The 12619-nt window shown below is 38.5% G+C and overlaps 1 protein-coding gene across 2 annotated transcripts in view; it reads right to left on the bottom strand.

Annotated features, from left to right (window-relative positions):
- LOC129776473 (E3 ubiquitin-protein ligase TRIM9) overlaps nucleotides 1-12619 on the bottom strand; it is a 196982-nt gene that overhangs the window by 20649 nt on the left and 163714 nt on the right. Inside the window, exons 5-6 of one of the 2 annotated variants that reach the window (XM_055782137.1) lie at nucleotides 11611-11770; nucleotides 10841-10873 (exon numbers count right to left, since the gene is read on the bottom strand). In XM_055782137.1, the coding sequence (XP_055638112.1) occupies nucleotides 10841-10873; nucleotides 11611-11770 (193 nt within the window). The remainder of the gene's footprint in view (nucleotides 1-10840; nucleotides 10874-11610; nucleotides 11771-12619) is intronic. The other variant, XM_055782138.1, reaches the window with a different exon arrangement.

The raw sequence follows: 12619 nt of genomic DNA, 5'->3' as shown, positions 1-12619 counted from the left end.
TCCACAGGATTTGGAGTGTTCAACGAAATTTTTAGCACCTCCCACAGTCTTCAGAATCCTTGCTCTGTGTATATTGCTGAATTGGCAGCAATACATTGGGCGCTGGACAGCGTCGCCTCACGACCTGTTGAACACTATTACGTTGTAACGGATAGTCTTAGCTCTGTCGAAGCTATCCGTTCAGTGAGGCCGGAAAAGCACTCGCCGTACTTCCTTGAGAGAATACGAGAAAATTTTAGTGCTTTAACCAGACGCTGTTATGTCATTACCTTTGTCTGGGTCCCTTCACATTGCTCAATTCCGGGTAACGAGAGGGCTGACTCATTGGCAAAGGTAGGTGCAATTGAAGGCGATATTTATCAGCGTCAAATCGCTTTCAATGAATTTTATTCTTTAGTCCGTAAAAATACCATCGCTAACTGGCAACGTAAATGGAACGAAGATGAATTGGGCCGGTGGTTTCACTCGATTATCCCTAAGGTTAGCCTCAAACCATGGTTCAAAAGTCTGGACTTGAGTCGGGACTTTATTCGCACCTTCTCCCGACTCATGTCCAATCACTGTTCGTTAGACGCGCTACTCTTTCGTTTTAATCTTGCCGATGGCAATATCTGTGCTTGTGGCCAAGGTTACCACGACATCGAACACGTTGTTTGGTCGTGCGAGGAGTATCTTGTTGCCAGATCGAATTTAGAAAACTCTCTTCGGGCTAGAGGAAGGCAGCCCAATGTGCCGGTGAGAGATGTGTTGGCTCGGTTAGACCTTGATTACATGTCCCAAATATATGTCTTCCTAAAAGCTATCGATCTTCGTGTGTGATTGTCCTTATATCCTTATATTCTCCTTTTCCTTTTCCTTCGCGAGAAATCAAATCCCTTCTTACTAACAATAGAATAAGGTGAAATGTAAATACATGTTAGATATAAGATAGGCTTAAGAATTGAGTATGATGAATGTGAGTGCGAATGTGAGTGTGAACATTGTCAACATATCCTTATATCCCATCCTTTTCCTGAAACAAAATGTCACCCTTCTAAACTCGAGCAAGCCGCGAGTAATCGGTTCTCTACTTCATTAACATTAGCATTAATAAAAAATGTTTATATATACTTGTAACTATACAGATAGGAGTTTGGCTCCTTTAAACTTATGTAACTGAGCCTGTAAAAATAAACGATTTAATAAAAAAAAAAAAAAAAAAAATTCGCAGTAAACTACTAGAAACATCCGATTTCACCTTCAACTCGTGGAAGCCTGTATTGCTGTTGTCGTCGAAGTAGATGACTTCGATAGATTCGAGAATCTCTTGATCAAAAAGTTTTGGTGTGGGCCTTTCACAGCTGCTACCCTGCAAACATTAAATCATATAATTTTGCACGTGCCAAGTCTTACAAGAAATCCGAATAAATCATAATCGCATATAATATCTATCAAAGTATGTATCGTGTATATTTGAAATGGCATAAAATCTAAAAACTCGATTTTATATACCATTACCAAATTAAGTCGCAATTCGGTATAATAAACATCAATTTTATGATGTACATTGTCGTAAAATATATTTAATCCGCATCATATGCGTATATTACGCTGATGCAGTTTGTGTGTCGTATAAGCGTATAATTTAAATCGATTCAGTAATGTAGTAAATCGTGTTGCATGCTGAAGAAAATCATGAAACAGTAAATCATATTAGGTCCTAATAAAGAACATATTACATCATATTGAAATGTCAATGATGCACTCGAAAGTTTTAACCGCTGTTGAATTAAATTTCAGATAGCCGCGCGAGATATGTGGTGGATGATAATCCAGACGACCGGAGTTTGAACCCACATCGGAGCAGTTTTCACCAAACATCAATTTTAAACATTCATATTCCATTCCCAACACAAGTCAATCAACCAATTATTATTTCTACAAACATAAAAAAATGGTGATTCGTGCGGCTATAATAAACATTTAACGAAAATATTTTGCGCCATTTGTTTTTTTTCTATGTCTGTAATAAATCATATATGAGTATGGTAAAAGTCGTATTTGGCACTTTGACAATTCATGAATATATTCATATTAGATCGCAATTCAATTTCAACATAATCCCTATTATAGCCGGTCAAAGTTGCATATTCATCCAAACAAATTCGGTAAGCATTTGCCATGTATGTATATGGTCTCCACTTTTGCATGCATATGCCAGTTAGGCGCATTATATGCCAACCAAATTTTAGGGCATATGATGTTATATATACGTTTGTTATGCGATTTAATGTTTGCTGGGTATGCTGTCAAGCTTATCTTTCACTTTTTCCACTTCAAGCAGACAGCAGTCGTACTCGTGCATTAATCAGACTGCAATGCACATTGGAAAGTATTTTCAGATTAATCACACTATACAAAATTATAAAAGATAAAAATTAGATTTTTTTTGCGAATATATGTACTTCCTCAGTGTCACCACAAAAAAAATAGTTTAATATTATCATAATACGTTACCGAAATTGAACTGAATAATACTGCAAAAGGATAAAACGACGTTTCCTCTGCAAAATAGCTGGTAGCCTGCTCCCAGAACCATGTCGAGTGCAAAGGGTTTAATCACGTGTATGTGGTAAATACAGATCAAATCAAAACCTGCCTGAAGGACTTGTACGCTTATACACATTATCTTATACGAACTTATTCACCCTTTTTTGCTTCTCACTTCTTTCCATATTATACGAACTTGTGTACGCTCATCAACTTGTTGAGTATTGAAAAGTACAAGAATAATACTTTAACATAACAAGTTGCAACACGTAACACAACTTATACAGTATCTTGAAAGTTTCAAACTTGTGTTAATTAATAGGGGTCGATTTCTAGATTTCGTCCACCCCCAAATTCAGTTTTGGTTCATGTCGAACCCCATGAGAAACCCTGGTGTAGAACAATTGAAGAGTTTCCGTGATTTTGTCAAACTGCTTGAGCATTGTAACACACGATTCCTTTCTCTTTGACTTTCTATCGAATCTGAATGAGGTAGACTTTTAAGATAAATATTTGAAAAACTAAAAAAGCATATTGAATACCATTATGCTTTTTTAGTTTTCCAAATATTTATCTTAAAAGTCTAGCTCATTCAGATGAAATACAGGAAGTTAAATTTCTAAAAACTGTGGAAAGTTTTTAAGTTTAAAGTTGGAACACATTGATAACTGAAATGATAGTCTAGAGGAAACACAACAGAATTTATGGAATATATCAAAATCTTTTCCTCCTGATTCAAAGTAGCAATGATAAGAAACTTTCAATTTCTTTCTGTTTCTGTGTAGACCGATTAAACTTTTTTTTTGTAGAAAAATGATAAGAGAAATTATATATTATGAGAAAGAAAGATAGAACAAAGAATGCGTGCTAGTTGCAAATCGGTAGGTGCAAATATTTTTTAAAATGAAAAAAAAATCTTCAGTGTAAGAAATTCAAGAAGATTACTGAACTTTGATCTGGAATGTGATAAATTGTTTGATAAAATTTCAGAAAATCATATTCGTTTTCGCAAAGTCGCTTCATCATATAAATTTTCCTTCGTTGTAGAGAACGTTGTAGCTTCATCTAAGAATGTTGGTTTGTTTCGTTTTATTCTTGGTCTTATTCACTCAATCGAATTTCCGAAAAATATTAGAAAAAAGCCCTATTCCTTTCGTTTTATTTTTTTTATTCCAGATGTTGAGCTCCGCAAAAAAAATAGATAAGCACGAACGCGGGCACGGACGGGATCTTGACGTAGGACACATAATCACAATTATTCAAAGTACTGCATTTGCATTTGAATTGAGTTTTTTTTTCAAAAGTCCGTAAATTTCACTCATTTAATAATTCAAATTAAGGACTTCGAAAAGTCGTTTTTTATATAAACTTTATCATTTAAACGGGTTCGGGTAGTCAACCTCGTAGAATCCGAAACTACATTATACTTGGACACTGGTCAAAAATGTGCACAAAAATACCCTTAAAACCATCAGTACCCTTTTTTTATATATATGCTGTATAGAACTAGAAGCCGTCATTTATCAGTGCATTTTTAAACACAAGTCTAAACAGATAAGATCTACAATAATATAAACCTGAGTCTAGTTGCTGTGGTGAGATGATCTCATTGGGTGCTAAGTTCTGCGTATTCATAGGAAAAGGCAAGTTGATTCGGGGAAGTAATACGTGCCAAATAATAACATTGCGTTGTGGGGAAACGCGAGTGGCGAATGAAATCGAAATTAACATGCTACATTTACTGTTTATTGGATAATGGTATGTAGCATAACATGTATTGCAAAAACGATTTTGCCAAAATGCATTTGAAATCCCATAATGATTGAGTTCTATTATAAATTTTCGGTTTCGTGGGGTTAACCCACCCCTATACAGAAATCAGAGACGTAGTCCTACGTCAAAACAAGAGTAAATTGTCTGACTCGCCTGTTCACACATTAAAAACGCTGCATTTAAGCCATTTTTTGAGTATTTTTTCTGAAAATTTAAGTGAATCAAGCTGAGAGTGTATAAAATCACAGTAGGCGTTGGATGTCGGGATAAGATCATCATGACTTTCCTTGAGCAAATGCTTTGTAATCCAATTCTGCAAGCTTGAAACGAAAATCTCTGCCTATCCACATGAGAGCTAGCAACACTTTTGAGGTTTCCAGAATCCACGGTGTGTGGCATTCTGAAACTGCTTGGAGAAAGTCTGCCCATCGCCCGGAAACCCGGATGTGGCAGATCGCCAAAGCCAGCAGATCCTAAAACACATTCGAAAGTAGTGGGTCTTTTCAAGCAGAACTAGAAGATGTTGTCGAGGGAAACGGCGAAATGCTAATTTTTCGCCATCCTACGTACAAAGAACGAAGAAGAGAGCTAGATTAGAACGTTGACAGCGTTGAAAAGGACTACACCGGTGCAGTGAACAACGACGATGTACCACTTCCTACGATGGGTGAAGTTAAGGAGGCCATTTATCAGCTAAAGAACCACAAAGCAGCGGGTAAAGAACAGCTACCGGAGGAGTGGAGAAAATCTGACAGAGTTTATGTATGCGTTGATAAACAATGGTTGCTAGATTATGAGGTACTAGATTATGTGGTACTGGTCTCGCATAAGTCGGATGTGGAATCCCGGACGGTACGTTCGAGGTGTTCTCTAGAGGTGTGACCGACTAAGGATTGTTGTCTACCGAAGGTATAGAACGATGCGGATACAGTACTGTTGAAGATTTAACTAGCGTCTGTCGTTGTCCGTCGTTTAGATATCGGATCAAAGAGATGCATCCTACCTTCGGGACACTTAGAGATAATCTTGGGAATATATGTAATCTTGGAGAAGTTTTCCTTCGATCCGGGAGACAACTTTCGCTCCAGAAATCGTACACAGAATGATTCCTTAGATTGATGCCATGTACCATCCTTCATAGAGAATCCAAATTTTTCCCACTTAATTCTCTTTCGAGGTTTCGTGTTTTCTTGGAGAGATATAACAAGTCCGTAGCTTCCAAAATTTGACTGAGTATTACATAAACTTGCATTAGGTAGAAGGAATCACGTCTGGTGAACGTGGTCAACGAAGCGTTGAAGAAAGGGGCTCCATATGGGTCCTCATTCTCGTGCAATGCATCGGGATATGTAGACCTAAATATCTACAATGACTAGTTCGATCACATTGTGAAAAATGTGTGTCCATCCGGAGGTAACCCAGTCTTACTTATCATCGACGGACATTCCTTCCACACAAAAAACCTAGCTTTAATCGAGGAAGCTAGAGGAACATAGATGCCAACCTTCCTCATGCTTCACGATTTCCCAGACTTTTGGGAGGTTCCTTGATATCCTGAAAAACACTCAATTTTGCCTGATTTTCCAGAAATGATCCTGAAATCAGGAGAAAATTTCTGTACATTTACTTTATCAGAATGAAAATCATCTGTAGAAAATATACTGGGATTCCTTTTAAAGTTTCCCTGTTTGTAAATTAGAACAGTCATAATAGCTCTTCGGTCCACAAATATCTAATGCTTACATTGAATTCATTGAATTAAATTGTCTTGATAATAAGCTAGCTTTTTTATCAATCTGTATGATCGTTGCGAATCGATTGAATAAGGGTTTCCAGAATAAAAATTCCGATTTTTTTAAACTAGCTGACCCGGCGAACTTCGTCGCACCCGCAATTGATATTTTAATTTAAATAATTTCGAACTCTCAAAAAACTTTTGACGTAGAATTACGTCTTACATCAAGGGTGCAAAATCAGAAAACAAGTCACAATTTTTATGAAATAAAGTTAACGTTAATAACTATTTTTGCTGTGAACGAATTTTCACGATTTACATACCAATCGAATCGGAAATTCTCTAAAATTTGTTTGATATGCTATACATCACTACCCATTGTCTGTATATGGTTTAAATTGACGAAAATTGGAAGCAATCTCATTTCCCCATACATTTGTTCTGTCCATTTGTGTGATTTCCCAAACAGAGCTGTGAATAACGAGCAACGAAGGAGAAATCGTAAGATTTAAAGTCTCCGTGTAGTGATCCCCGATTTTTGAAATTAATCGTTCATCAACTAATCGAATAGTTTTCAGCAGTTTGTTATTCGATACGATTAATCGGCCCAAATAATCGATAAATCGACCACACTGAGAGAAATAATTAGTTAGATTATTATTTCTAATTTGCTAGAAAGCCATATGGAATCAAAAAAGTGTTCATTCCGCCTGAAAATCAATTATTATATTTTACTCACCCCTAAAGTCGTATACGAAGCTCAATTCACGTTGACGGCATTGAGCTTTGTTTACGAACTTAGGGGAGCGTCAAAGATAATGATTTGTTTTCAGGATAAAACTGCAGCGGCCGTACGTTTTTTTTCTCTCTGAGTTTGGATCGATCAATCGACGTAAATTATTCGTTCGCTTCGATTATTGGTTGTGCAGTATTCGTTCGATAAATAATCGATTTCTGTAGGAAGTATTCGATTAATCGAACGATTATCGGGGATCACTACCTCCGTTAACAAAGGAAAAGAAGAAGAACGAAGGGGAATATTTGCCTACAGTGCCTATAAACAGTGGATCTCGCTGAGGCAAGCTTAGAGGCGAATGAACTGCAAAGTTTAAAGCCTCTTAAAAACAAAGAATTGAATTGAGGCAAACGTTCATTCTTCGTAAAGACACCGACTGGACAACACCGTTGCTGGGCGAGCTGGATGGCGAGGGATCGAGTGCCTTTCTTAAAGCAATTGGGGTGGACGCGACCAAGTTACTCATTGCAATCATTGCATCAAACTGATGCCATTGCATTAATGTTTTGAGCTACACAATTGTGTGGGGAATCATCAAGTTAGGCTATCGTCGGCTCACCAAGAAAATAATTGTTCTGGAATTATGCCTCTGATTTGCTTTCGCGTGGCGGTAGCAAAACTTTTTCCACCAAGGCTAACAGCTAAGCTAAAACAGCTAACAGCTAATCTAGACAGGCAATATTAATAGAAAAGGCTGTTGAGAAGAGCGCAAAACGGAGATAAGTGTGTGTATATTTGGATGCTTGAAGCCATCGATATATGGATATTTGTGTGCGTACGTGCGTGCTTCATAACCCGTACGTAAAAATAGTACATCTTCGCTACGCTGAAACCCCATTTGTATCTGCTCCCGTGTGCATTGGTGGTGCAAATTATGCAGCCGTAATAATAAATTTGAACAAGGAGGAAAGATAGTGGGAGGGAAATATTTGCGCTAGGGTATTAGTAATGAATTTCTGCTGAGGCAAATATTCAGCAATGCTACTCTTTTCGAAGTTGTTGAGATTAACAGAAAGAGATTATTTCGTTTATTTAATCACCATGAAAGTAAATGTCGTTCTGGAATTTTGTATGTGATTTAGTTTCGCTCGCCAGTAGCAAAACTTTCTCCATTAAGGATGACAGCTGCGCTTATCTTGAGCATGAGAAAGTAATGCAACTTTTTTCGAGACCAGCCAATATTAACAGAAGCTTTTTTTTGAGAATAGCGCAAAATAATGAAAAGTGTTTATATTTCTAGTTGCCTTGAGTCACCAATGTATGGCTCTGTATGCATGCTATAACAAACGCTTGTTTGGCGCTTGATTTACGTTGTACGAACGATTCCTAGAGGTGCGATTCCACTGAGGCAATACTAAATAACAGGTAGCATGATATTTGATACTTGCGAATATTGTTCTTGTTGTTGTTTCCATACGGTGCCAAAGATATATGGATGTAGTTATATGATGTGGAATAATGGTACTGGTGCAACAAGTATATAATCGACTGTAGCCGAGTCTATGTCAATTGCGAAAAAGGCCACCGGAATAGCGTTCGAGGAAAATTTTCAATGCAATGACATGAAACAAATTGTGACATACGATAGGATTAGTGTATTGTTCTGCGAGGGCGATGATGAATCAGCAATGAATTATCAACAACTGATTCTACAATTCAAAATATCATTTCAGGGCGATCAAACCATTCTACTAAACAGTTATTTCTAAAATTCACTGCGTTATAAAATAATATCCGAAGTTATAAACAAGCGACTTGAATACATTTCTCGTACCCAAAAACCCTCACATCCCATATTTTGCTCCATTCGCTTGATTAGTTCTCGAGTTATGCAGAAGTTTGTGTTTCATTTGTATGGCAGTCTCCATGCCCTCAGAGAGGGGGTAAGTGTGTCAAACCACCATAGAAACATTTATTGCTACCTAAAACCTCCATATGCAAATTTTGGTTCAATTTACTTGATTAGTTCTCGAGTTAGCAAACTAGCCCCCCTCCCTTCCCTCTGAAACCCCCATGCACAATTTTGGTTCCGTTTGCTTGATTGATACTCGAGTAATGCAGACATTTGTGTTTCATTTGTATGACAGTCCCCCTTTAGAGAGGGGGGAGAGGTCTCGAACTATCATAAGAACCTTCCCCGACCCCAAAAACCCCTACATATCAATTTTCATATCAATCGGGTCAGTAGTATCCGAGTCTATAAGAATCAGACAGGCAGACAGACAGACAGAAATCCATATCCATATATATATTTATATATTAGGCTGTCAAAAAAGTCCTGCGGTATTTTTTTTGAATTTTCATTTGTTCATAAAATTAGTTACAATCATCTGTTTTAAGTCAAATATGTGCCGTTTTGTTCGATGACTTGTTCCCAACGAGATGCCAACTTCATAATACCCCTGTTATAGAAGCTCGCTTCCTTATTAGCAAAAAACTCGGATAGCCAATTTTCACAGGCCTCTTTTGTGGCTAACTTCTGACTACCTAGCTCGTTCGCCATGGACAAAAACAGGTGGTAGTCACTTGGTGCAAGGTCCGGAGTATACGGCGGATGCAAAAGAACCTCCCATCCGAGCTCCCGGAGCTTCTGGCGCGTCACCAAAGAAGTTTGTGGCCTGACGTTGTCCTGATGGAAGACAATGCGGCCTCTGTTTATCAAAGATGGCCTCTTCTTCATGAGTGCTACCTTCAAGCGGTCCAGTTGTTGGCAGTACAGGTCCGAATTGAGCGTTTGGCTATAGGGAAGCAGCTCATAATAGATTATTCCTTGACAATCCCACCAAACACACAGCAGAACCTTCCTGGCCGTTAATGAGGGCTTGGCCACCGTCTGAGCCGCTTCAGCGGGCTTCGACCACGACCGTTTGCGCTTCACGTTGTCGTAAGTGACCCACTTTTCATCGCCAGTTACCATCCGCTTCAGAAACGGGTCGATTTTGTTGCGATTCAGCAGCGATTCACATGCGTCGATACGGTCAAAAATGTTTTTTTGCGTCAACGTGTGGCACCCATACATCGAGCTTCTTTGTGAATCCAAGCTTCTTCAAATGGTTAATAACGGTTTGATAACTTATCCCCAGCTCTTGGCCGATGCTACGGCTGCTACTATGCCGGTCTTTTTCAGCTAATTCAGCGATTTTGTCGCAATTTTCGACGACAGGCCTTCCGGAGCGTGGCGCATCTTCGACGACCTCTACACCAGAACGAAAACGTTGAAACCATCGTTGTGCGGTGGAAATGGAAACTGTATCGGGTCCATAAACTGCACAAATTTTATTGGCAGCTTGAGATGCATTTTTGCCGTTGTCATAGTAGTACTGTAAAATATGTCGGATTTTTTCTTTATTTTGCTCCATATTTGCGACACTATAACTCACGAACGACTTAACCAAACAATACACTGTCAACAAAACACTGTCAAGGACTATATTATAGCGCGCAAAAATACCTTTCCAACAAGCTATAGTATGACTCGATACAATGAATACAACTAGAACTACGCGCTTACAACGACACCTCGCGGAAATACCGCAGGACTTTTTTGACAGCCTAATATATAGATTCACTTATCGATATAATTTTTGTGTTTTGTTTAAACAAAAGTCTTCGGTAAAAACGCTACGAGTTCATTCCCCACCCCAATGAAAACGTAGAAAAAGATTCCACCCAGAATAGAAGATGCAATCAGTTGAAATTGAAGTATATTTTACGACCCGCGAGGAATGATTCACCTCTGCAGCTGGGAACGAAAGAAGATGTATGATCCTTGGTAACGTAACAATATTAAAGTGAAATTATGAGAAAATAAATTATCGTTTACGAACAGAAGCCCATATTCGCTACTGAAGAAAACGAAAAAAAAAGGAAAATACGTGTAGCGTGGGAGGGAAAGGGGTGGCAAGGTAAGAAAAAAGGCACATAAATAAATATTCGAATGCTATTGAAGCTATAGTGGTGTTGTTCGCTATTTTATTCGTTAGCATTATCTTGTCATCGTTTCTCACCTGCTGGCAGTCGTTCTTCTCCTTCTTTAGCAGCTGCATGGAAGATAATTGCAATTTTATTTATGTGCAGAATCGAGTGTATATTTAAATAATGGGTATGATGGTGCGCTAAAGGAGTCGTGCTTTTATATTAGGTCTGGAACCGTGAGGAGAACGAGACTTACTCAAGGTTCTGTGGCTGGTTCAGCGTGACTTCGCCCTCACTATCGATGCAAGCACCGTCTAGTTGATTAAAATTCAAGTGTTCATGTCGCTATAAGTAGTCGCACCAACAGCATAGATAATGTTATTGTTGTACTCACGCTTCATGTTATATACACCGACTAATTAATTTGCTTCGTCTCCTTTTTTTCGAAGGATTCAATTCACCACCCGCACAGACATTCTTTTTCATGTTCTCGGCTTTATCTTGCCGAAGGGCTTTCGAGATTTAAATACAGCCTTCCATAAAGTGCGCTTTGGTGAATGTATGGAAATGCTGATGATGTCGAAAAAGCACATTTTTACCCAAGGGATCCCAACTCCAGTCAAAGCCGACAAAAATAAGCGGCAAAGGAGTTCCATTCTTTGTAAATAATGTGAAATATCAGAGTTGAAAGTAGCGAGACTTGTTTCAGGACATTGGAGGTTTTCTCGAACAGAAATACTCTTAAACCATACAAATATATAAAAATCAGCAACATTTTCAGAATCACTCGACATCAACAATGGTCAGTTCTTCGTCACGCTCAACCATAACCAAATGTGCAGAACAATTTCAATTTACTCACGTTTCATCTGGATGAAGTTGAGATTATCGATAGCTCGGATGACCGATGAATCATCCAGCGTGAGATCGATGACGGGTGATACTCGGGGAGCGGCATTCGTCACCTCCTGGTGCCACGTCATGTCGGTGTTTGCGACCCGGTTAATCAGCATCGAGCCAACCTAACGAAGAAATGAGAGGGAGAGAGAAAAAACAGTTGTGAAGAGGATGTTTAGCAAAGTGTAAGCAATTTATCACGTGGAATATCATGCCAGCGCAGTCAATTGAAAAAAGTTGTTAAAGTTTTAAATCGGTGTTGAAACTCGCCATCACCGCGGTTGTCTAACGAAACCGAAGGTCACTGCTAATTGTGTTCCCATTCCGTAGGTGACCTTTCCGTCGTCAGAAACATTGCAATCCGACGGCATGACTAGCCATACAAGGAAGAGGCGTTGAAAGTGCCTATCAAAATTGATTTGATCGAACATGCCAAGAAGGGTTGTTCATGTCCAACAGACAATCTTGTAAGACCAGCTTGATGCTTTTTTTTTTCTTCGGAATATGGTCTTGCAGCTAAATATGACACTCCAGTTGACCAAAACAAAACAATCGTGCAGGACGGATTTAACCCACGGGTGTCTCCTGTCACACGGTTAGAGAGAGGAAATGCTTAAGCGTGAAATAAGTGGAACTAATCGTGATGAATAGATATCATGCCATTGTTGAACGCAAGGTTAATTAGCGAGTGGCTAGAAATTGTGATCATATTTTATTAACTTTCCTAGAGTATTTTTTATTATCATTCGAATGACACCTGCGTGGAATGCGATATACGAATAAATCATTCTCACAAGTCCATAATATGTCATCAACTGTTTATTGTGGAAACACATTCATGTGTTTCAACATTATCTTTTCCGACACGTTTTACATTTCTCATAATGGTAACATAGTTTTCGGTTTTTAGTCGCAAAATCCTAATAATGACATGAAAATGTGAGTATTCAATGACGAATTCAAACCACATTTAC

Source organism: Toxorhynchites rutilus, chromosome 3 (genome assembly GCF_029784135.1).
Source record: "Toxorhynchites rutilus septentrionalis strain SRP chromosome 3, ASM2978413v1, whole genome shotgun sequence".
NCBI lineage: Eukaryota > Metazoa > Arthropoda > Insecta > Diptera > Culicidae > Toxorhynchites > Toxorhynchites rutilus.
Note: the sequence above shows the minus strand (reverse complement) of the source record. Positions and strands in the feature narration are given on the sequence as shown.